The 21,581-nt window shown below is 49.3% G+C and overlaps 2 protein-coding genes across 4 annotated transcripts; one reads left to right on the top strand and one right to left on the bottom strand.

Moving 5' to 3' along the window:
• Positions 1 to 5,903: 5,903 nt before the first annotated feature.
• CLP1 (cleavage factor polyribonucleotide kinase subunit 1) lies at positions 5,904 to 9,805 on the bottom strand. 2 transcript variants are annotated; one of them, XM_009008150.5, is made up of 4 exons: positions 9,707 to 9,805; positions 9,454 to 9,559; positions 7,659 to 8,286; positions 5,904 to 6,960 (listed from the first exon to the last, which is right to left on the bottom strand). In XM_009008150.5, exons 3-4 carry the CDS (start codon positions 8,262 to 8,264, stop codon positions 6,289 to 6,291), a joined length of 1,278 nt encoding a protein of 425 aa, XP_009006398.1. In that variant the 5' UTR covers positions 8,265 to 8,286; positions 9,454 to 9,559; positions 9,707 to 9,805; the 3' UTR covers positions 5,904 to 6,288. The 2 variants fall into 2 exon arrangements, with proteins under 2 accessions (XP_009006398.1, XP_002755334.1); XM_002755288.7 differs by lacking the exon at positions 9,454 to 9,559.
• Positions 9,806 to 16,314: 6,509 nt separating this feature from the next.
• On the top strand, positions 16,315 to 21,142 carry YPEL4 (yippee like 4). Of its 2 annotated transcripts, XM_035262730.2 has the most exons (6): positions 16,315 to 16,537; positions 18,541 to 18,762; positions 18,945 to 19,269; positions 19,438 to 19,481; positions 19,819 to 19,927; positions 20,149 to 21,142. In XM_035262730.2, the coding sequence occupies exons 3-6, from the start codon at positions 19,129 to 19,131 to the stop codon at positions 20,236 to 20,238; spliced, it is 384 nt and encodes a 127-aa protein (XP_035118621.1). In that variant the 5' UTR covers positions 16,315 to 16,537; positions 18,541 to 18,762; positions 18,945 to 19,128; the 3' UTR covers positions 20,239 to 21,142. The 2 variants fall into 2 exon arrangements, with proteins under 2 accessions (XP_035118621.1, XP_002755337.1); XM_002755291.6 differs by lacking the exon at positions 18,541 to 18,762.
• The last annotated feature ends 439 nt before the right edge of the window (positions 21,143 to 21,581 follow it).

Genomic DNA, 21,581 nt, shown 5'->3' with positions numbered 1-21,581 from the left:
GAGAAGCAGCGCGCGGCCCCCGCACGCTCCACGCCCGCTCCGCTGCCGCGCGCTCCCGTCAGGCGACGCTCGTCTTGGAGCCGGCGCGCGGCCGTTGCCCTCAGTGTCGGGTCTCGAACCCTTCCAGCGTTCCCATTGGCTCCCAGGTCCGTGCTCGCGCGACGTCTCGCGCGGCGCACGTTTCTCTCATTCATGCGGCTCGCGCCGCCGCGCCCACCCCCGCTCACTCTCTCATTCACCCATAGCCCCCACCCCCATGCCGATCTGGGGCGTGCGCGCGAACCCTGGCGACCGCGGCGACCTCGCGGTCTGATTGGCTGCAGCGACACAGCGTGGTACGCACGCGAGAAGGCCAGAGCGCGCACGTAAGGCCGTGGGGTTGCGGAGACGACGAGAAGAGGATTGGCCTACTGCGCAGGAGTCAGGAATGAGGAAATGGCCAGGCGAGTCTTCCCTTCTCCTGTGTCCTGGTGTATTCCTTCTGATTCAAGCAAAAACCCTCGGAAATAAGAAAAGAATTATGTGTGTGTACTGGAAGTACTCAAAAGCAAGCAGGTACGCTCTCGAATTCAGCAACCCCTCTCGCCATGAGGTGGTACAGTCCAGACAGGCTTCCAGCGCAGCCAATTACCGACGAATCTCACCGCTTCCTGCTTCAGCCCCTTCGCGGATTGGCCAACCGTTTGGTGACTAGGCTTCTTTTCCCACCTCCCTTTTTTTTTTTTTTAATGGCGAAAACTTTATTTGAAACAATTTTGCTGGAGAAATGTTCAGTCCGGTGAGGTCGCTGGTCCCGGCAGAATACAGGGTGATGGAATGGTCTGGGCTGTACAGAAGGGGACGCCTGGACTTGAAGAGCCAGTGTGGGGCAAGACTCGTGCCAAGTGCCGGGGAGGGACACGAAGAAGAGCCGTAGCTCTAACCGTGAGAGGGAAGCCTTAGGAACGCGCGACTTGAGGCGGTGGCGACCCCTCCACCTCCGGAGTGCGAGCTGGGAAGTGGATTCCCTTCATTCCATTAGTTTCCCACTCCCACAACTGGGATGGGCGCCCGCATCCCTCACCTCACCCAATCCGAGAATACAAAGTTAAAAGCAAAAAGTTCTCTAGAATAGCTCCTGTCCCCAGCGATCTAACAATGCTTAGGTCACTGTGCTACACTTTGCCCTAATTAGCCCAAGACAGCTGTGAACGCAATAGCAATGCCACGTGTTCTCTCCCCATTCAGCTCGAGGCCATTTCTTTTTTGGGAAGTAACTGGCTATTACATAAAGGCCCCTCAAAAAGGTGTTTAAGGAGCCACTTCCCTGAAGCCGAAGCCCTTCACCTGTAAAATCCTGGGCCTTGTTCTCGGGTTTGGTCTCAAATGTTGCTTGCATTACTGTGGTTCTGGCACTTTAGCATTAGACAGCAAGGTAAAGGAGAACTAAATTCGCCAGTTTTCTGGAGTCTAGTCTAGTTCCTTCCTATACATGGCGTATATTATCAGTTCTAGTTTATTCTTGTTTTCTGTTTTTGTTTTTGAGGTGGAGTTTCGCCGTTGTTACCCAGACTGGACTGCAATGGCATGATCTCGGCTCACCGCAACCTCCGCCTCCTGGGTTCAAGCAATTCTCCTGCCTCAGCCTCCCGAGTAGCTGGGACTACAGGCACGCGCCACCATGCCTAGCTAATTTTTGTATTTTTAGTAGAGACGGGGTTTCACCTTGTTGACCAGGATGGTCTCGATCTCTTGACCTTCCGATCCACCCGCCTCGGCCTCCCAAAGTGCTGGGATTATAGGTGTGAGCCACCGCGTCCGGCGTTTATTCTTGTTAACGTCATTAATCCAGCATTTATTGCAACACACTTGAGAGTTCTTTATAACGACTTTGTATTTTTGTTTTAAAGAGACAGGGTCTCACTATGTTGCCCAGGCTGGAGTGCAGTGGCTATTCACAGGCGCGATCCCACTACTGATCAGCACGGGAGTTTTGACCTGCTCCGTTTCCGCCCCCCCTTAGGCAACCTGGCGACCCCCGGCTCCCGAGAGGTCACCATATTGATGCCTAACTTAGTGCAGACACCCTATCGGCATAGCACACTACAGCCCAGAACTCCCGGGCTCAAGCGATCCTCCCACCTCCGCCTCCCAAGTAGCTGGGACTACAGGCACGCGCCAGCGCGCCCGGCACGACTCTGTATTTTTAAAACTCTTTAGATTTGGCCAGGCGCGGTGGCTAACGTCTGTAATCCTAGCACTTTGGGAGACCGAGGCAGGCAGATCACGAGGTTAGGAGTTCGAGACCAGCTTGGCCAACATGGTGAAACCCCATCTCTACTAAAAATACAAAAATTAGCGGGGCGTGGTGGCAGGTGCCGGTAATTGTAGCTACTTGGGAGGCGAGGCGGGAGAATCGCTTGAACCCAGGAGGCAGAGGTTGCAGTGAGCCAAAATTTTGCCACTGCACTCTGGCCTGGGCAACAGAAAAAGACTCCATCAAAAAAAGACAAAACACCTCTTTAGACCATGTGAAAGGTAAATGTAAGGCATTATTGACGATACAATATTGGGATTTTATTTTTTGAGAGAGTCTTGCTCTGTCACCCATGCTGGAGTGCAGTAGCTGGTTCTCAGCTCAGGCAACCTCCTTCTCACAGGTTCAAGCAATTCCCATGCCTCAGCTTCCCAAGTAGTTGAGATCACAGGCGTGCACCATTGCACCTGGCTAATTTTTGTATTTTTAGTAGAGATGGGGTTTCGCCATGTTGGCCAGAGAGGTCTGGAACTCCTGATCTCAAATGATCCTCCTGCCTCGACCTCCCAAAGTGCTGGAATTACAGGCATGAGCCACGGTGCCCAGCCTGATATTGGCATTTTCTGTCTGTAAATCATGTTTCTTTAAGATGAAGTCAGATTTCATTTTTCTGTTCCATATTTTTCTTTGATTTTAGGACTTCCTGATTTCCTCCACTTCACAAATTAGGCATTTTAATTTTCCTTTCAGCTGTCTAATAACTCGTAAACAATGGTGTCTCTTGGCTAAAGTGCTAAATGGGGAAAAAAAATCAGTCTTCCACCATCCAACCAAGCAAACTATCCTGAGATACTAGCTTGATTGCCAGGTGGATGAACACTAACAGAGGTATAATCACTATCCCGAAGTGGAGAGAGAGATTCCACTGGTCCAGTTTTCCTTGGGATCACTTGAAGTATTTCTTGGAAAGAACATTTAATAGAACATAAGGTTTGAAGTGCCAGCTACTTCTGAAAAGTATCCAAAGTAAAATCTGGCTAAAACAGTGGGATATCCAGACCACCCAAAGTTCAAATTACTTTAATATGTTTATCGATTAATACCTTAGAGGTTTTTTGTTTTGTTTTTTGTTGGTGGTTTGTTTTGTTTTGTTTTGTTTTAGTGACAGAGTCTCCCTGTGTCATCCAGGCTGGAGTGCAGTGGTGTGATCTTGGCTCACTGCAACCTGGGCTCAAGTGATTCTCCTTCCTCAGCCTCCCGAGTAGCTGGGATTATAGGCACGCATCACCACACACAGCTAATTTTTGTATTTTTAGTAGAGACAGGGTTTTGTCATGTTGGCCAGGCTGGTCTCAAACTCCTGACCTCAGATGATCCACCTGCTTTGGTCTCCCAAAATGCTGGAAATACCAGCATAAGCCACCACAGCCAGCCTGTTTTGTTTTTCTTTTTTGAGACAGAGTCTGGCACTGTCATCCAGGCTGGAGTGCAGTGGAGCTATCTCAGCTGACTGCAACCTCCCACTTCCATTCTCAAGCAATCCTCTGGCCATTATGTAATAGCCAGAGTTACTTTCCAAAAAAAAAAATGGCCTCAACCTCAGCTTCGTGAGTAGCTGGGACTACAGGTGCATATGCCACCATGGTTTGCTAATTTTTTAAGATTTTTGTTTAGTTGAGGTCTCACTATATATTGCCCAGGCTGGTTTCAAACTGCTAGGTTAAAGCAATCCTCCTACCTCAGTCTTCCAAAGTGCTAGAATTACAGGCATGAGCCACTGCACCTGGCCCTTTATAGTTTTTCTAGTGTAGCTTATCTGCACTTCTTCCAATTGTCTTCACTTGCATTTTCTCACGCCTATAGATGGCAAACCACTGTGTCATTTTTAGTTCAACTCACTAGTAAATAAACATGCAAACAAGAACAAAATGCTGCCTGGGGTTTGTTTAGAAGCAATCAGAGAGGAATGCCCTGCTTTTCAGCAACAAACCAACCAACAATCTTTTTATGTATGTTTGTTCGTTTTTGTTGAAACGGGTTCATTCTTGTCACCCAGGCTGGAGTGCAGTGGCACAACCTAGATCACTTCAACCTCTTCCTCCTGGGTTCAAGCAATTCTCCTGCCTCAGCCTCTGGAATAGCTGGGATTAAAGGTGCCAGCCACCACACCTGGTTAATTTTTGTATTTTTAGCAGAGATGGGGTTTTACCACGTTGGTCATGCTGGTCTTGAACTCCTGACCTCAAGTGATCTGCCCCTCTCGGCCTCCAAAAGTGCTGAGATTAAGGCATGAGCCACCCAACTCAGCCTTTTTTTTTTTTTTTTTTTTTTAAGATGGAGGCTTGCTCTGTCACCCAGGCTGGATATGTGGTGGTGCGATCACAGCTCACTGCAACCTCCACCTCCCAGGTTCAAGCAATTCTCGTGCCTCAGCCTCCCAAGTAGCTGGGACCACAGGTGCACACCACCACACCCAGCTAATTTTTGTATTTTTAGTAGAGACGGGGTTTTACCATGTTGGTCAGGCTGGTCTTGAACTCCTGATCTCAAGTGATCCACCCACCTCGGCCTCCCAAAATGCTGGGATCACAGACATGAGCCACCACACTCGGCTGAGACCCCCATCTCAGAAAAAAAAGGACTGAGACACAGTGTCATTCTGTCACCTAGAATGGAGTGCAGTGATGCAATCTCAGCTTACTGCAACCTCCATCTCTCGGGTTCAAGGGATTCTTGGCCTCCCGAGTGGCTGGGGTTACAGGCATGGCCGCCACCCACTGCACCTAGGCCAAAAATTCCATTCTTCACCCTGAGTTACAAAAGCCCTACATTATCCGGTCCTTGCTGCCCTCTCCATCCTCTGTTTTAGTCTCCCTTAGTTCACTATGCTTCAACCATACTGGATTTTCTCTTCACCAAACTCATCAAGCTTGTTCCTTTATTAGGGTTTTTTTCACCAGGAAGGTTTTGCCCCAGACTTCACACAGCCATTCAAGTCTTAGCCCAAAATGTGTGCTCAGGAAGGGCGTTTCCTAACCACTCAAAGTAGCCTCCATTCACTCTGTCTTAAATCCCCCAAATTGAAGCCTCTCTATAGCACTTGCCTTTTTAAATTTATTCTATAATGTAAGCTCCATAAAACGTTTTTCCTGACAAACAGTAGGTCCTCAGCAAATATTTATGGAAAGAAGGAATCGATGGACAGCATCAGATACTTATTAAGTAATTCAAGTCCAAACCAGGGACACCAAACTAATTTGCAAGAGATCAAAAAGAATGGGCTTTCCCAGCTTCTTACCACCTGAAAGCTCAAGTTACACCTTGACTTAGGGCCTAGTTCCAATCAAATAGACAAGAAGGATAGCTGTACTGGAGAGGAAATGAGCTATCTCTGGAAAATAATTAGATATGAAATCTTATTCCAAGATTATCACCAGCTTCTAACTCCCCATAGTAAATCCAGCACTGACAGCAGATTTACCATTTACCTAAGCGCAGAGGCAAGGGTAACTATCATTAAGAACTCACTTGGCTCACAGGTAGGTTTCTTGGTTTTGCCCTCCTCTAAGCATTTTAGCAATAAATCATTCCAACAATGTTTCTATAATGCTTAGGGGAAAAAAATAAATTACACCAACTTCTATGATATGGCAAAAATATATATTAATTTTTCTAAGTTTGAACTTTATTGGAAAGAGTCCCTCTAATTCACACTTTCATTTTAGATAAATGAGTAAGTACCATATGTGGAATAGAAAGCAGTGATGTTTAAAAACCACATAGTAACACAGTGAAAGAAATGTAATTCTCCAGGGTCTTGGAGAATTCAAAGTGGTATCTTAGGCTAAGAAACCAATTACAGTCTCATGGTTTTCCTTTTGGTTCAAGAATAGAAGAGTCAGGTTACCACTACCTGTTTTTAGAGGTAGAATATATACTTTCTACTAGTCCACAGTTTACTGGTCAGGTGGCCCCAAAAGAGTCTCTCAGCTCATCTGCCTCTAGGATGGCCAGATCTCTAAGTCCCAGGCAGCAAGGCTTCCTGCTGATCTCTACTTTAGATCCATGAAGCGGATGTCCATGATGAGAAGGAAATTCTTAGGCAGTGGGCGGGGGGCTGGAGACAGAACAGTAAACACCTGATGCTCCAGGTCCACACTGGTCACCACAATGAAGCCAGCTACACTTGTCTCAGACAGGTTCTCCTCTGTCCCCTCAGCAGTGCTGACACTCAGTAGGTGGTGCACCATATCTCGGCCAGGAGTGACAGGTACTAGCTTAAGCTGATTATCCTCCTGAGACATGCCCAAAGGTAAACAGGAGTCTGGGATGGTGGGTGCCCCAACTTTGTAGATTTTCACATCTGAAAATTTCACATTGAAAGCATGGGGATAGAAACAGCCTCGAAATCCATAAAAATACTCACGGATACGCTCATCCCTACATTCCCGCCGGAAGTCCTTGGAGCGTTCCACCACACCCCCAGATTTAGGGAGCAGCACGGTGCGTACAAAGTGGGGGAGGTCCCGTTTCAGTTCATTGTACAGTCGTTCTTGATCCAGAACCACAACGACATCCACCTCAAAAGCTGAGGCTGCATGCACCAGAGCCTGATAACCAGAGCCCTTGACCCAGCCACAGGTATTAATGACACAGCCACTCACAGATGCCCTTCTGTTCACTTCACACCTTTGGTTGAACACATCTGCTAAACGAGATGTAATCTGCAAAAGAGAAGATCCAGGTAAGAACAAAAACACCCAGAAAAACCCATGGCTACTTTGTTCCTCTTTAGAATAAGTGCTATTAGACATAAGAAAAATGATTTTTTTTTTTTTTTTTTTTAAAAAGAAGTCTCACTCTGTTGCCCAGGCTGGAGTGCAGTGGCACAATCTCGGCTCACGGCAACCTCTGCCTCATGGGTTCAAATGATTCTCTGACCTCAGCCTCCCGCGTAGCTAGGATTACAGGCATCTGCCACCACGCCCAGCTATTTTTGTATTTTTAGTAAGAGATGAGGGTTCCCCATGTTGGCCAGGCTGATCTCGAACTCCTGACCTCAGGTGATTGACCAGTCTCGGCCTCCCAAAGTGCTGGGATTACAGGCATGAGCTACTGCACCCAGCTTGAAAAATGACATTTCCAATGTTTGTAGTTTTGACCCCATAATATGGATTTAATTTTTATGTTGCTACTTCTGCCTCCTGTTTTACACCCTAGGTGGAAATCTAACAAATTACAAAGAATAGATCCACAGAAATGTTTAACAATCTGAGACTGACTTATATTTGGAACTGCCTTTTCTGAAAGAATGCAGCAGAAACAACAGCTGAGAAAATACAGCTTTAACTAATAAACTTCCCCACAGTTTCCTACGCTGATAACAACCCTTCTCTCCACCCGACCTTTCTCTGGCTCTGACCTTATTATAAAGCTTGATGTTGGTGCCAGGAGTGGTGGAACCAAAATGATACACAAGAGGAGCCTGGATAGAGAAACCCTCTTCCACATCTGCAGGCCGCTCAATGTAGAGGGCCCCCATGGTACCAGGGATGGACACGGAACCCTGGCCCACATCCAGCTCCACATAAGTGGGACGGCGGCCCAAACGCACTGCATAGTTGAGCAGAAGGCGACACACTGTAGACTTGCCCACATCAGTGGGGCCCACTACCATCACTCGGGGGCCTCTCTCTTCTTCCTTTTCTGCTTGCCTCCGCATCTGTTCCAAGGCTGTGTGAGTGTTAAGGTAAAGCAGCATAGGAGTGTCCTTGGAGACATAAGCCACCTCAGTGCGGCCGCTCAGTTGCACAGAACAGCCATGCCAAGTGAAAACAGCCACCTTGGCACCAGCATCAAAGGTGAATTTCTTGTTTCGGGTCAGCTCTGTGCCAAAGATCTCTGCCATGCCAGTCAACAACTCCAACTGAACTGACTGAGATGCCTCCACCTCAAAGCGAAGTTCTGTTTCTCGCTCTAGTTCGAATTTAGTGGTTGGCTTCTTGTCATCATTAGCCTCTTCCCCCATCTCTTCCGTGTAGCTGCTGCACCTAGAACACAAATTAAGTATCAGACCTAATTATAAGTGAGTCCTCTATTAAAAATCATCCAATGTGGCCAGGTGTGGTGGCTCATGCCTGTAATCCCAGCACTTTGGGAAGCCAAGGTGGCTGGATCACTTAAGGTCGGGAGTTCAAGACTAGCCTGGCCAACATGGTGAAACCCCGTCTCTACTAAAAATTTAAAAAAAAATTTTTTTTTAATTAGCCAGGCATGGTGGTGGGTGCCTGTAATCCCAGCTCTTTGGGAAGCCAAGGCAGAAGAATCGCTTGAACCCAGGAGGCAGAGGTTGCAGTGAGCCGAGATTGTTCCACTGCACTGCAGGCTGGGCAACAGAGCAAGACTCTGTCTCAAAAAAAAAAAAAAAAAAATCATCCAATGGGCCGGGCACAGTGTCTCAGGCCTGTAATCCTAGCACTTTGGGAGGCTGAGTTGGGTGGATCCCTTGAGATCACCAGTACAAGACCAGCCTGGGCAATATGGTGAAACCCCGTCTCTACAAAAAAGGTAAAAAGTGGCCAGGTCTGGCAAAAAATGGCTCACCCCTGTAATCGCAGCACTTTGGGAGGCCAAAGCGGGTGGATCACTTGGGGTCAGGAGTTCGAGACCAGCTTGGCCAACATGGCGAAATCTCGTTTTTACTAAAAAATACAAAAGTTAGCCAGCCATGGTGGCAGGCACCTGTAGTCCCAGTTACTTGGGAGGCTGAGGCAGGAGAATCGCTTAAACCCAGGAGGCGGAGGTTACAGGGTTGTAGTGACCCGGTATCTCACCACTGCACTCCTGCCTGGGCAACAGAGCGGGACTCTGTGTCAAAAAAAAAAAAAAAGGAAACAAACCAAAAAACCAAACAAACCAGGCAATGAATATTTCCCCTTACCTTGCTTTAATTCTCTCCATATCTCTTATCACCATCTGTCTCACTATATATTGTGTTTTCCCCGCCCCCACCCCAGAATGTAAGACCTTACCCCCTCCATCACTCTATTGGTAAACGCCTGACTTAAGAATATAACAGATGCCCACACCCCATCCATCTTAGTCAACAGGAAAGGGTGTCTGCAATACGGATGCAAAGCAGAGGACATCAGGTTTGAACGCAGAAAACAGCATAAGCCTCGATTCTGCAACTACTAGTAGTATCTTTAGAGACTCACTTAACTTCTTTGAACCTCTGAAGCTGTCGACTGGAAGCACAATTCCTCAAGTACTGTGTTCTTGGGGTTTATAGGAATTGTGGGAGGAAAAAAAGCACTTCGTAAACTAGAAAACGACAAGGAAATGATACGAATTATTTCTGATCCTGGACCGCAGCTCTAGGTTCGGCATTTGTCCCAACCTCCCCAGACACCAAAACCTCCTTAGACTCCAAGAAGGCGACAGTTGCGTTCCTGCCCTTTTTAAACTCACCTGCACAGCCAGGAGCCCAACAGGTAAACCCAGAAGGTCCTCCCGTGCAGAACTTAAACCAAACTACAAGCGGTTCTTGTCCGTACCCACGCCGGAAACAAACGCAGTTCCGCACTCGCGCTGGGAAAGGACACGCGATAGCGCGCTGCCCCTTGGGACGTGTAGTTTTCCGGAACAACCGAGAGCGGGTGCCCTCTCTCAGCCGCTCGGCCTTCTGGGAGTTGCAGTCAAAGGATTGTTTTGAATGTGACGCCAAAGGTGGGAGGGGCGGCGGCCGACATTGTTCAGGAAGCCGGCGGGGATGGGTGAGGAGGCGTGACCGTTGCGACCCCGCGTTGGGCAGAGACAGGTCCGGGGACCCGGCTTCTGCAGTGAGCGTCAAGCGGCGGGATCTCGCCCCAGAGTTCCTGCTCTCCTGCAGCCCAGAAAAGGGAAGAGCGGCCCGGAAGAGAGGGGGATTCACCGTCTAGGCCCCCAACGGCCTGCTTGCCTGGACAAGCCACGAACCACAAAATCTTGTTTGGGAAGGGGGAAAACTAGGGGTAGGGAAAGCGGAGGAAAACAGCCCGACAGAGGCTGCATGGAGCTGTCATCTCCCACCTGACACAGTGCTTGGCACATGGAAGGCATTTAAACATTTTTTTCTTCAATGAAAAATAAAAATCCGATGATTTCTTCCAGCTACAAATCAGTCATTACCCAATAATCTTCTCTCTCCCACAAAACGAGGATTTTTGTTGGAGACTCATTTGCCTCCATAAATCCCTGACAGTTACAGAAGGTCAGTCTTTTGCTCCGCAGCCAACAGGTTCCACCACGTCTGTAATCCTCTTTTTACTAAATTGGGCTTTGGAATTTTATATTATTTGCTATACTGCTTACATCACTGTGTGACTTTGAGCAAATTACAGGCTTCATCTCACTGAGATCATTTTTTTCTTTTTGTTTTTGAGACAGGGCCTCGGTCTCTCGCCCAGGCTGGAGGACAGTGCCACGAACATGGCTCACTGCAGCCTCGACCTCCTGGGCTCAAGCCTGACCGTTTTTTGTCTGCAAAGTGGGAATAATAACAGTGCCCAACCTCTTAAAGTTGTTTTGACCATTGCAGGATTGTGCCTGTAAAGTGCTAACTACAGGCAAAAATCTGATCTCAGCTTTTACGTTTTTTTTTTTTTATAGGCTGGGGGGAAGGGGCTATAATACCATTCATTGGTGCAATACTTACGGTCTTTCAAACCCTTTCAGGTATCTTCTTTCAAAGCCGCCCTGTAAAGTCAGCTTTCTTGTATACAATTTCAGACGGGGGAGGAGGCTAAGATGGTGCAGGGATTAGCCAAACGAATTCAGTCATTAGTAGAGCTAGGACTCAAACCCAGAGTTTCTGAGTCTGAGTCCAGTTATAATAATAGTAAACATTAAAAAAAAAAGGAAAAAAAAAGTAGACATTTAGGCTGGGTGCGGTGGCTCACACTTGCAATCCTAGAGCGAGACTCCGTTTCACAAAAACACACACACATTTATTATTGTTAGACCTTTTTCAGGCGTAAATTCATTTAATTATCACCAGAATCCTATGCAGTACGTACTGCAATTGTCATCTCCACTTTACAGGTGAGTACTTTTTTCAGTCTGGCTCACGTAGTTAATTCATATTGAGGAGACTGGGAAGATTTTCTGGTTCGCCAGGAAGATTTTCTTCTGCTGGCCCTACTTAGCAACACTCCCCAAGCAGTGCTATCCTCACATGTCACTTCCGAGTTTTCTCTGATGGTTTGCTTTAATTATTTCATTCATTCAACATGTATGCATTAGGTTTTGTTGTTGTTGTTTGAAATGGAGTTTTGCTCTGTGGCCCAGCCTGGAGTGCTGTGGCACGATCTCGGCTCACGGCAACCTCTGCCTCCAGGGTTTAAGCAATTCTCCTGCCTCAGCCTCCCGAGTAGTGGGATGACAGGTGTGCATCACCATGCCCGGCTAATTTTTGTATTTTTGGTAGAGACGAGGTTTCACCATATTGGCCAGGCTGACCTCAAGTGATCCACCCAGTTTGGCCTCCCAAAGTGCTGGGATTACAGGTGTGAGCCTCCTCGCCCAGCTCTTTTTCTCACTTTTAATCTTTCAGCAAGCACTCCTGCCATTTCTGCCCCACCCCCGAACAATACTGTCATCAAAATGTTCATATTCTCCTCTCCTGCTAGATTCTTGATCATGTTTCCTGAGTTGATTTAAATTCATTGGTATCCTTGCTTCCAAATTTTCTTTTTAAAAAAAGTTTTTTAAGACATAGTTTTGCTCTTGTTGCCCAGGCTGGAGTGAAGTGGCTCAATTTCGGCTTACTACAGGCTGCACCTCCCAGGTTCAAGCAATTCTCCAGCCTCAGTTTCCTGAGTAGCTGGGATTACAGGTGCCTGCCACCAGGCCCAGATAATTTTTGCATTTTAGTAGAGACGGGGTTTTGTCATGTTAGCCGGACTGGTCTGGAACTCTTTACCTTAGGTGATCTGCCTGCCTCAGCCTCCCAAAGTTCTGGGATTACAGGCCTGAGCAACTGCACCCAGCCTGCTTCCAAACTTTCAATCCCGGCTGGGCCCTGTGGCTCTGCCTATAATCCCAGCACGTGGGGAAGGCAAGGCAGGCGGGTCACTTGAAGTCAGGAATTCAAGACTGGCCTGACCAACATGTTGAAACCCCATCTCTACTAAAAATACAAAAATTACCTGGGTGTGGTGGTGCATGCTTGTAATCCCAGCTACTTGGGAGACTGAGGTGGGAGACTTGCTTAAACCTGGAAGACGTTGCAGTGATTTGAGATCTCTCCATTGCACTCCAGCCTGGGCAACAGAAGAAGACTCCGTTTCAAGAAGAAGAAGAAAAAAAAGAAGGACTGGGCGCAGTGGCTCAAGCCTGTAATCCCAGCACTTTGGGAGGCTGAGGCAGGTGGATCATGAGGCCAAGAGAATGAGACCATCCTGGTCAACATGGTGAAAACCCCGTCTCTACTAAAAATACAAAAAATTATACGGGCATGGTGGCACGTGCCTGTAATCCCAGCTACTCAGGAGGCTGAGGCAGAAGAACTGCCTGAACCCAGGAGGCGGAGGTTGCGGTGAGCCGAGATCGCGCCATTGCACTCCAGCCTGGGTAACAAGAGTGAAACTCCGTCTCAAAAAAAGAAAAAGAACTTTCAATCCATGCCCTGAAAACTAATCATCTGCCTTTTCCCACTTCTCATTGTTCTCTTCAACAATGGCTCTTCAAATTTCTACTTTTATTTCCTTTCTCTTCTGCTGCCCAGACAAGAGAGCACTTCTCGCTGCTTTCTTTACCTAGCTTTTTTTCTCAATTTCACACCTGGTACTCCCTCAAGATACCCACGTTGTCTTTTCAGATTTACTTTAAACCCCAGAATCTTCCCTGATTAAATATTTAGAATACCTTTTTATTTTCATGCTCAACCAGCAATGTCTCCCATTACCCACATTTCCCTGCCTTACATGTGAGAAGAAAAACAAACCACCCACAAGCACTGCTTTCTACAAGTCCCTATCTGTGTCGCATTTCACTTGCTAAATGCTAGCCTCTGTTAGAAATCAGGGATTTTGTCTTAGGGGATGTGTTTTGTGTTCACATACTTTAGTAACATGCACAGGACAGCACCCCATGAGAAATGAATTCTGAGTCAAATGAAATTCAACTGGAAGCTACTAGAAAAGTAGCAACAAAAGATGTCATTTCTTCATAAGACAAAAATTTAGCATGTGTCTCTTGAGATATCAGAATTTAATAATAAATCCTCCCTGGGTTTTGGGGGTCATACATTGAGAATACTGTTTTGGTTTCCTTCTTTCTTTCTTTCCTTCCTTCCTTCTTTCTTTTCCTTTCTTTCCTTTATTTGCTTTTCTTTCTGATGGAGTCTTGCTGTGTCATCTGGCTAGAGTGCAGTGGCGCAATCTCGGCTCACTGCAACCTCAGCCTTCCAGGTTCACGAGATTCTCCTGCCTCAGCCTCCCAAGTAGTAGCAGCTGGGACTACAGGTGCACGCCACCACACCCAGCTGATGTTTGTATTTTCAGTAGAGACGGGGTTTCACCATGTTAACCAGGACGTGCCCAGCCAGTTTTTGTTTTGAAGGAATCTCCTTTTATTGCAACCTCTGCCTCCTGGGTTCAAGTGATTCTGCTGCCCCAGCCTCCTGAGTAGCTAGGATTACAGGCACATGCCACCATGCCTAATATTTTTGTATTTTTAGTGGGGGGGGGGGGGGTTCACCATATTAGCCAGGCTGGTCTTGAACTCCTCACCTCAGGCAATCTGCCCGCTTCAGCCTCCCAAAGTGCTGGGATTACAGGCGTGAGCCACCCTAGAACGCTGTTTGAAATGACACTACTGTTTACTGCCTATCATGCGCCAGAGGCTTTTCAGGCATTTAAATGTTATCTCACTTTAGTTTGCATCTCCAGGAAGTAAATATTATTAGCTTCATTTAGCAGAAGAGGAAGACTGAGGCACAAAGATTATCAGTAATTTGCCTAGTGGTTCCTGCTGAGTAATTAGCAGAGCTAAGATCCTAATTCAGTCTCTTTGAGACCAAAGCCAGACACTTGGTTCTTGTCTGAAGATGCAACTCAACTGCTGTATTAATCAGTGTTCTCCAGAGGGACAGAGCTAATAGGATAGATGTATATATAAATGGGAGTTATTAAGGAATATTGACTCAGATGATCACAAGGTGAGGTTCCACAACAGGCTGCCTGCAAGCTGAGGAGCAAGGAAGCCAGTCCGAATCCCAAAGCCCAAGCACTTGGAGTTCGAGGGCAGGAAGCCTCCAGCACAGGAGAAAGATGTAGGCTCAGAGGCTAAGCCAGTCTAGACTTTCCATGTTCTTCTATCTGCTTTTATTCTGGCCAAGCTGGCAGTTGATTAGACTGTGCCCGCGCAGATTGAGGATGGGTCTGCCTTTCCCAGTCCATTGATTCAAATGTTAATCTCCTTTGGCAGTACCCTCTTAGACACACCCCAGAACAATACCACAACCCAGTCAAGTTGACAATATTAACCAGCACAAGTCCACCTCTTGTCAACTTAAACGCATACACGTCTCCTGAAATCGTACATAATCTTCAGATAAAGACTATAATAAGGTCATAATTCTCTTAACATTATACAGCTATCCTTCATACAACCGGAAACACACCAGTCCCCAACCCAAATACTATTAAATAGAGATAACAACACTTAAATGTTGACATGAAGTCAGTAAGTCCTATCACGATAAAGGCAAAAAAGAAAAGTAAAATGGAGATATTTTCTTAGTACAAGTGTATATATGCACAAACATGTTCGTACCACAAGAAGGAAATATTCATGACAATTACGGTCCCCGGTTCTGCAGGTGGTCACATGGTCGTAGCTGGTATTGATGACTACCTTCTTCTACTACCCATTCTGTATTCCCTTTGCCTTCAGCAAGCACCTCAGCAGGTTGTGGTTTTTTACCTGGTGGGGTGACCCAAACCTTCATTCCTGAAGGGTCTGGGTCGTTTGCAGTCCTGCCTGGATTGGGCTGTTGTAGTTTCCATTGACCTTACTCACAGGGCATGGTAATACTAAGAGACACCTTAATGGATCTCCTGTATTCCACGCATGCTCTTCCTTACCTCCATTGTGGAGTAGTAGACTGATTTCATCTTGACAGTCTGGGTCAGTCACCCCAACCAACACTGTAATTCCCTTACTAGCCTGTTGACTTAAAGTAAGAAGAGCCCAAAGTATCCAAGTGGCAATCCTAACTTCCAGTTTAATGGAATCGTTGTTGTGTCTCCCGGTGGCAGCGTTCCTCCCTCTGGAACTAAGACCTCTAGGCCAGCAGAAAATAATGTCGTGGGAAGAACTGCTGTTTTGGAAACATGTACATGCAAGGGTCTGTAGTAGGCATTGCAGTCCTGGAATGTAGAGAGTGATTTCCCAGAAGACCTGTCTCAGAAAGTTTACAGCCCAGAAGAGAACTTCATATAATGTAGGTGTCTCCATTCATGAAGCACTCATAATTTGGAGGTAGCCAATAAGAGGTTTCTGCATGTAAAATGTCACATTGGGTCTATGACTCCTTTAAGAGTATTAAACCGAAGCTTTGAGGCTTGCTACAAGTTTGGGGGCACAGTTTGCCGTCCACGACAATTAGTACATCTGTCTTTTCCCTGCTTCGGGGCTGGTGTCCAAGATGAAATGGGAAAGTGTATCATCTTAAATGTGTGTGTGCTGCCTCCCTCTGCATCCATCTCTTGCTTCGCCAGCCTTGCCACCTCCTTTCCTCCAGCCCTGCCTCCCTCCCTGCATCCTTGCCCAGCCCCGTCCTCCCCCCAGGTTCTTCCTATCTCCTTGGCCACACTGCCTTCCTCCCTAACAACCTGCCTCTCCCCTTGCCCACCATCGAAGCCACATCCCTCTGTCAGCACTCCTCTAGCCCCATCCCTTGAAGCCTGCCCCCTCCCTCCCTTCCTTCCGACCCGCCTCCTGTGTCTCCCAGCCCTGCTCTGACGTGGGAGGTGAGGGGGGGTGGGGGGATGGATGACTCACAGTGTTATGATGCAGTTCCACAACACACAGCCACATTCACCCACAGACCGAGGTACAGAACGAGAGACAACCTCTGCCCCCCCAGCAGCTGGCCAGCTTTGCAGCCCAGTCTTGAGCCCCCAACTACCCTCCCCCCACCTGTCCCCATCCCCTTCCCAATTGAAGGAGCGGAAAGAGAAGAGAGAAGAGTGAGCAGAGAGATTGAGAGATTGAGAGAGAGAGAGATAGACGGAGATCTCTGGAGCAGACCTCAAGGTGAGGGGGCAGCCCTTCTCCAAATGAATTTTTTTTCCTTTTGCAAATTTCCTCCTCCTGCTGCGTGTTGCTTTCTCCCCTTTGCAAAAGCATTATTCATCCACCCTTTGTCCTCCCTTCCCCCCTCCCCGCTGCCTCCACTCCTCTCTCTCGGTTCCTTCATCCCTCTCCAAGCTCTCTCCAAGCGCTGACGATTCCCGCACTTATTTCTCCGCAACTCTGGCTGCACCATCAGGCATCACTGTTTATTGTTTTGCTGCTGGTGCAGACCCCCAAAGCCCGCCCTGGGAGCTGGCGGTGCTGCTAATTATCTGGACCATACCATACTGAGAATACCAGCCTGGGGGGTGCCAAAACCTCAGAGCAGATGAGAAAATCCATTGTGAGCAGGTGTCCCCCTCCCTTCCCCATCCCCCGCCCTTCCGGGAGGCACGAGATTCGCACCTGGTTCCTCCAGCCTCCGCCTCGGTGTCTCTGCTGTCAGCTGTCAGTTGCCCCCGCCAGCCCTCCCTCTCCCCTTCCTCCCACGGTCCAGCCCCGTCTCATTTCAGGGGAACATCCTCTCCCCAGGCCTCGGCTTGCCTTTGTTTTTTCTCCAGTCATTTGCCCAACTTGCTTCTCTCTATGATCTGAGACGGACGAGAAAATGACCCCTACTCCCCTTTCTGTGATTCTCTGGCCTTCTGCGCAGCCTCTCCTTGGCTCGACTGGGAAGTAGGGGAGAGGGAGGGAGGCGTGACGGCTGGAGGCTGGAGAAGGAGTCCAAGCTTGGGGACCCGCGCTGCCCGGTTCCCCATGCCCCTTGAAGAAGGTATTTCAAGGTGGTGCGTGTCAGAGGGGAACCCGCAGGCAAAGTTGGAGGCAGACCTGTGAAGAAGAGACTGAAGGGGTGGTCTCCTGGCAAGGAGGGCCTGTTTGCTGCAGCTGGAGCCCAATGTCACCCCGAACTCTGCCCAAGGTGTCTTCCTGGGGCCCAGCCAGGAGGAAAGAACCTGGAGCTGAAGATAGTCTCTATGGAGGTTTTGCGGAGAGACTGCCTGGCAGCCTTCAGAGAGAGAGAAACAGCTGGGTGCTTGTGCCACTGCAGAGGACAGGACGAGGAGAGCCTGTATGCTCTGGCTAACCGGAGCCAACGCTGCCTCTTCTCTGCTCAGCTCCGGCATTGCCAGAGCGCCCAGCTGGCATCTCTGAACCAGACTTAGGCTAACCAGCCACAGCGGGCTGGGAAGCCCCACGGAGAAAGCAGCAGCTCACCTGCTTATCAGAGCCGACAGGGGCAACCTCCCTCCTTATCCTCTGCCTCCAGCACCCTCAGCCACTCGGAGGCTGGTGTGTGGGCAGAACGCAATCTTCCTCAAGATTCCTAATCAGAACCCAGCAATTACTTCATCTTCAGTCACCCACAGAGTCATTGCTTTTTGTCCCTGCCTCGGGGAGAAGGTAGAAAGAAACATTTTCTGCCTCATGCCCCAAAGCGCAGCTGTTTAAGGGTCCCCCTTCTGCCGCTGGTTGTGGCCTTTGCTCTCACACTATCACACAGCCCTGCCCAGCCCAGGAATCAGGCTTCGCCGACACGCTACTCGTTTTCCATTGGCTCCAGCTGTCAGATTGCCTGAAGGAAATGTATTTTCTGCCTAAGTCTTTAATCAAGGGCTAAGGCCACAGTTAGTAAAGAATAGGAGAAAGACCTAGGGGCCCAGAGGCTGGGAAGATGGTCAAGTGCTTATTCTGGGCCAGAATGAATGAACTAAGGTGTGGGAACTGGCGGCCACATGTGAGGTCTTTGGGACTGTTGGAAACATCTGTAAAGTTCTAGTGAAGAGTCCCAGAGTGCAGGATCCTGACCTTGGGAGAGAGCTGAATTAGGGTTTGTATACCTGCCTGCATGCTCCTCCTCCCTCAACTTACCCTAGCCTCCCCCACACAACGTATAAAGGACCGATTGTATTGTAAACGAAGGCCAAGGAAAAGAAAGACCTTCAGGCATCCCCAACTCTTAAAAGGCTCTGATCCCGAGACGCGGTGCCTACCGATGCCGGTGCGACGAAGAGCCTCACGAAGAACTGAAAAGCAAGGAGAGGCCACTGGCAGATGACGTTGCTCCCATGGCAGCGTTTGTGCCCATGGGCTGCTCTCTGTGGAAAATGGTGGAGGCTGCTTCTGCCCCTGGAGGGAGAAACACTGAATCCCTGGCTTTGGCGCCAGAAGGCTGAACCAGCTGCCAGGTTTGCCAGAACAGAATGGGGATCCAGGGGACAGGGCAACAATGCAACTGGATGCCAAGGGGGGGGTCGATGGCAATGGGGGACTTAGAGGTATGGGGGAGCTGAGCCCCTTTTCCTCCAGTCCCTCTGGACGGGTCCGCATGAGGTCACAGCTCCCCTGAAGTACCTTTCCCTCTTCCCAGGTGACTTCTATTTCTATCTGGTTCTCGTCTGGGGGGGCCCTGGCCGGGCAGCCCCCCAACATTTCTCCTGCCCTGAAACACGGCTCTAGCCAACCTGCTCCGCTGCTTCACCTGCGACCGTCTCTGTGGGGGCTGCACAGCGCCAGCCCCTCCAGCCCGCCAGGGCATTGTCCTCCAGCCCGTCATGCCCAGCTGTGACCCTGGTCCGGGCCCTGCCTGCCTCCCCACCAAGACTTTCCGCAGCTACCTGCCCCGCTGTCACCGAACTTACAGCTGCGTCCACTGCCGTGCACACCTGGCCAAACACGATGAGCTTATTTCCAAGGTACGCTAAGTGGGGGCCTGCCATTCCCTCTTCTCGAGCACCAGGCTAACCTGATAATCACCCAGGGGTGCGGTGGCAAAGCTCTTCTCTCCCCCACGCCACTGCTGGGATTCATGCAGTGGGGCTGAGGGCTGCTTGGTAGTCACTGTCTGTCCTGTGTCTCCACAGTCCTTCCAAGGGAGCCATGGCCGAGCCTACCTGTTTAACTCCGTGTGAGTCTACCTCTTCCCTTGTGCGTGTGCTTATGTGTGAGTGAGTAATTTCCCTCTGCGGAGAAAGGGGGGAGTCCATCAGGGGATCTTGTGCCTTCAGTCTTTGCCTCCCCTTTAGCAAAGGGGTTCAGTCTGAAGTTCTCTTATGGGAAGCCTGGGAGGCATTGAAATCCTAAAGTTGGAAAAAGAAGGCCCAGGTTCTAGGCTTAAAGGGGTGGATTATCAAAGGCAGGGTCTGTCCAGTTCTCTACAGATGGAAGTTCCTTTGGGCTGTCTGGGAACTGGACTGACAGGGCAACCCCACTGGGTGCTGGGTCCTTCCTGTTTCCTGAGACAGGGTCAACGTGGGTTGTGGGCCGGCTGAACAGCGCCTCTTGCTCACGGGGCTCCACTCGGTAGCTGACATTTTCTGTGAGAGCTGCAAAACCACACTGGGCTGGAAATATGTAAGTACCTCTGGAAGAGGGTCACCCTCTAAAGTGGCAGTCCCTGTGGCCCTCCAAGCCCCAGTGACCACATCAGGTCCTTGGATGGTCCAAAGAGGAAAATAAGAGCTAGTCACTGGGTTGGGCTAGTGGAGGACCCTTGAGGTGGGGACCCGTGTGGTGGTAGTGGGGCCTGGAAGGAAACTGCCTTGTCCTACAATCGCTGCTTTCTCCTCCCCCAGGAACAAGCTTTTGAGACGAGCCAGAAGTACAAGGAAGGGAAATACATCATTGAAATGTCACACATGGTGAAGGACAACGGCTGGGACTGAGGGGCTCAGGCAGGGTGTGCCCTTCCTCCGCATGCCCCTCCCTCCCCATGGCCTTGCCAAGCAGTCCATACCAGCATGAGTACTGCCCACCCCTGGGGGAAACCTGGCTCCAACCAACCCCTCCCCTGCCTCCACCATATCCACTACCAGGCACCCTTTGGAACAGGGGTCTGGGGGTATCCCAGGGGTGTTAAGGCTCAGGAGTGGGCAGCAGTCAGGGAGAGACAAAACTGGGGGAAGGGGATAGTTGTGGGTCCTTCTGTTCCCAAGATCCTGAAAATGGAGGCAAAGGCAGGGTGTAGATTCAAGCAGAGAGGATTGTGGGAGGAATCCGTTTTTGCCCCACCTCTTTTTGCGTGAGCAGAGGACAGCCTTGGGTCATAGGGCTAGTAGTAGATAGTGGGCCACAGAATAGCAGAGGAGAAAAGGCTTGGGTTGGAGTGAAATTTTGGTCTCTGACGCCAGGAGAGACCAGAGTCTCTAAGAACGAAGTTTCCCACCCCTATTTATAGGGGAAAGGGCTCAGGGATGCAGGGAAAACTCAAATCTCAGGCCCTGGGAAATAGTACAAGGATCAAAGGGGTTTCCATTTCACTCCGCTTGTTAGTCTATCTTGGCACTGAAGAGGCACTTTCGAGTATCTAACTTTTGCCATTGGGTGGGGTGAGGACAGCGGCACCCGGAATAGCCCCCCACCCACAGTCAGCTGCTTCCAGAGCAAGCAGTCTTTATGGGCTTTCTGAGGCCCAGTCACTGCTCCTGGGACCCAGTCCCCTGGAGGGGAGGTGGAAAATCAGTGCTACGGGGCAAGTCTTTCCCGTGGCTGCCACCAGCGAATGAAACTTTTGTATGATACATAAAGTGCTTGGGTCTATTTTTAATAAAAAGGGAAAAAGCAACTGGAGGCCACCTGTCCTCTGACTTTCTTTCCCAGTGCATGTGCCATAAACTACCCCCGTCACACACACACACACCCACCCTCCCCACCCACTCACCCGGGCCTGTCCCTTTAAACCACGAGGGGGCAGCAGTTGCCTCGTCCACAGAAAGACTGCCGCTTGAGCTTTGACCAGGAGATAAGCGTTGAAGTGAGGTTTCGCCTAGTAAGAGGGGTGGGTTTTGTGAGCTCTTCCAGCTAGAGCATCCCAAACCACTTGTGTCTGTTAGCATCCCTGACAGTAAGTTCATTTTTGCCTAGATCCAGGATTAGGCAACTGAAAGAGGTTCATCTCAGAATAAGGATTTTCTCGAGTCCCAAGGCTTTTTTCAGCCTGGTTTTGTAACGTTCTGGTCAGCTCATGGACACACTTAAGGCTAAAAGGAAAACCAATCAGCCAAAGTGC

The sequence above is a fragment of the Callithrix jacchus genome, chromosome 10, assembly GCF_049354715.1.
Source record: "Callithrix jacchus isolate 240 chromosome 10, calJac240_pri, whole genome shotgun sequence".
NCBI lineage: Eukaryota > Metazoa > Chordata > Mammalia > Primates > Cebidae > Callithrix > Callithrix jacchus.
The sequence above is the reverse complement of the archived record's forward strand: the minus strand, read 5'-3'. Positions and strand labels throughout refer to the sequence as shown.

What these genes read in the sequence shown, in the direction of transcription:
- YPEL4 (XM_002755291.6), top strand. Translation starts at nt 19,129, where the DNA reads ATGCCCAGCTGTGACCCTGGTCCGGGCCCTGCCTGCCTCCCCACCAAG. An exon ending in ACGATGAGCTTATTTCCAAG is followed by an intron (nt 19,270 to 19,437) that starts GTACGCTAAGTG and finishes GTGTCTCCACAG; the next exon opens with TCCTTCCAAGGGAGCCATGG. An exon ending in GCCTACCTGTTTAACTCCGT is followed by an intron (nt 19,482 to 19,818) that starts GTGAGTCTACCT and finishes TTCCTGAGACAG; the next exon opens with GGTCAACGTGGGTTGTGGGC.
- CLP1 (XM_009008150.5), bottom strand. Translation starts at nt 8,264, where the DNA reads ATGGGGGAAGAGGCTAATGATGACAAGAAGCCAACCACTAAATTCGAA. An exon ending in ACATCAAGCTTTATAATAAG is followed by an intron (nt 6,961 to 7,658) that starts GTCAGAGCCAGA and finishes TCTCTTTTGCAG; the next exon opens with ATTACATCTCGTTTAGCAGA.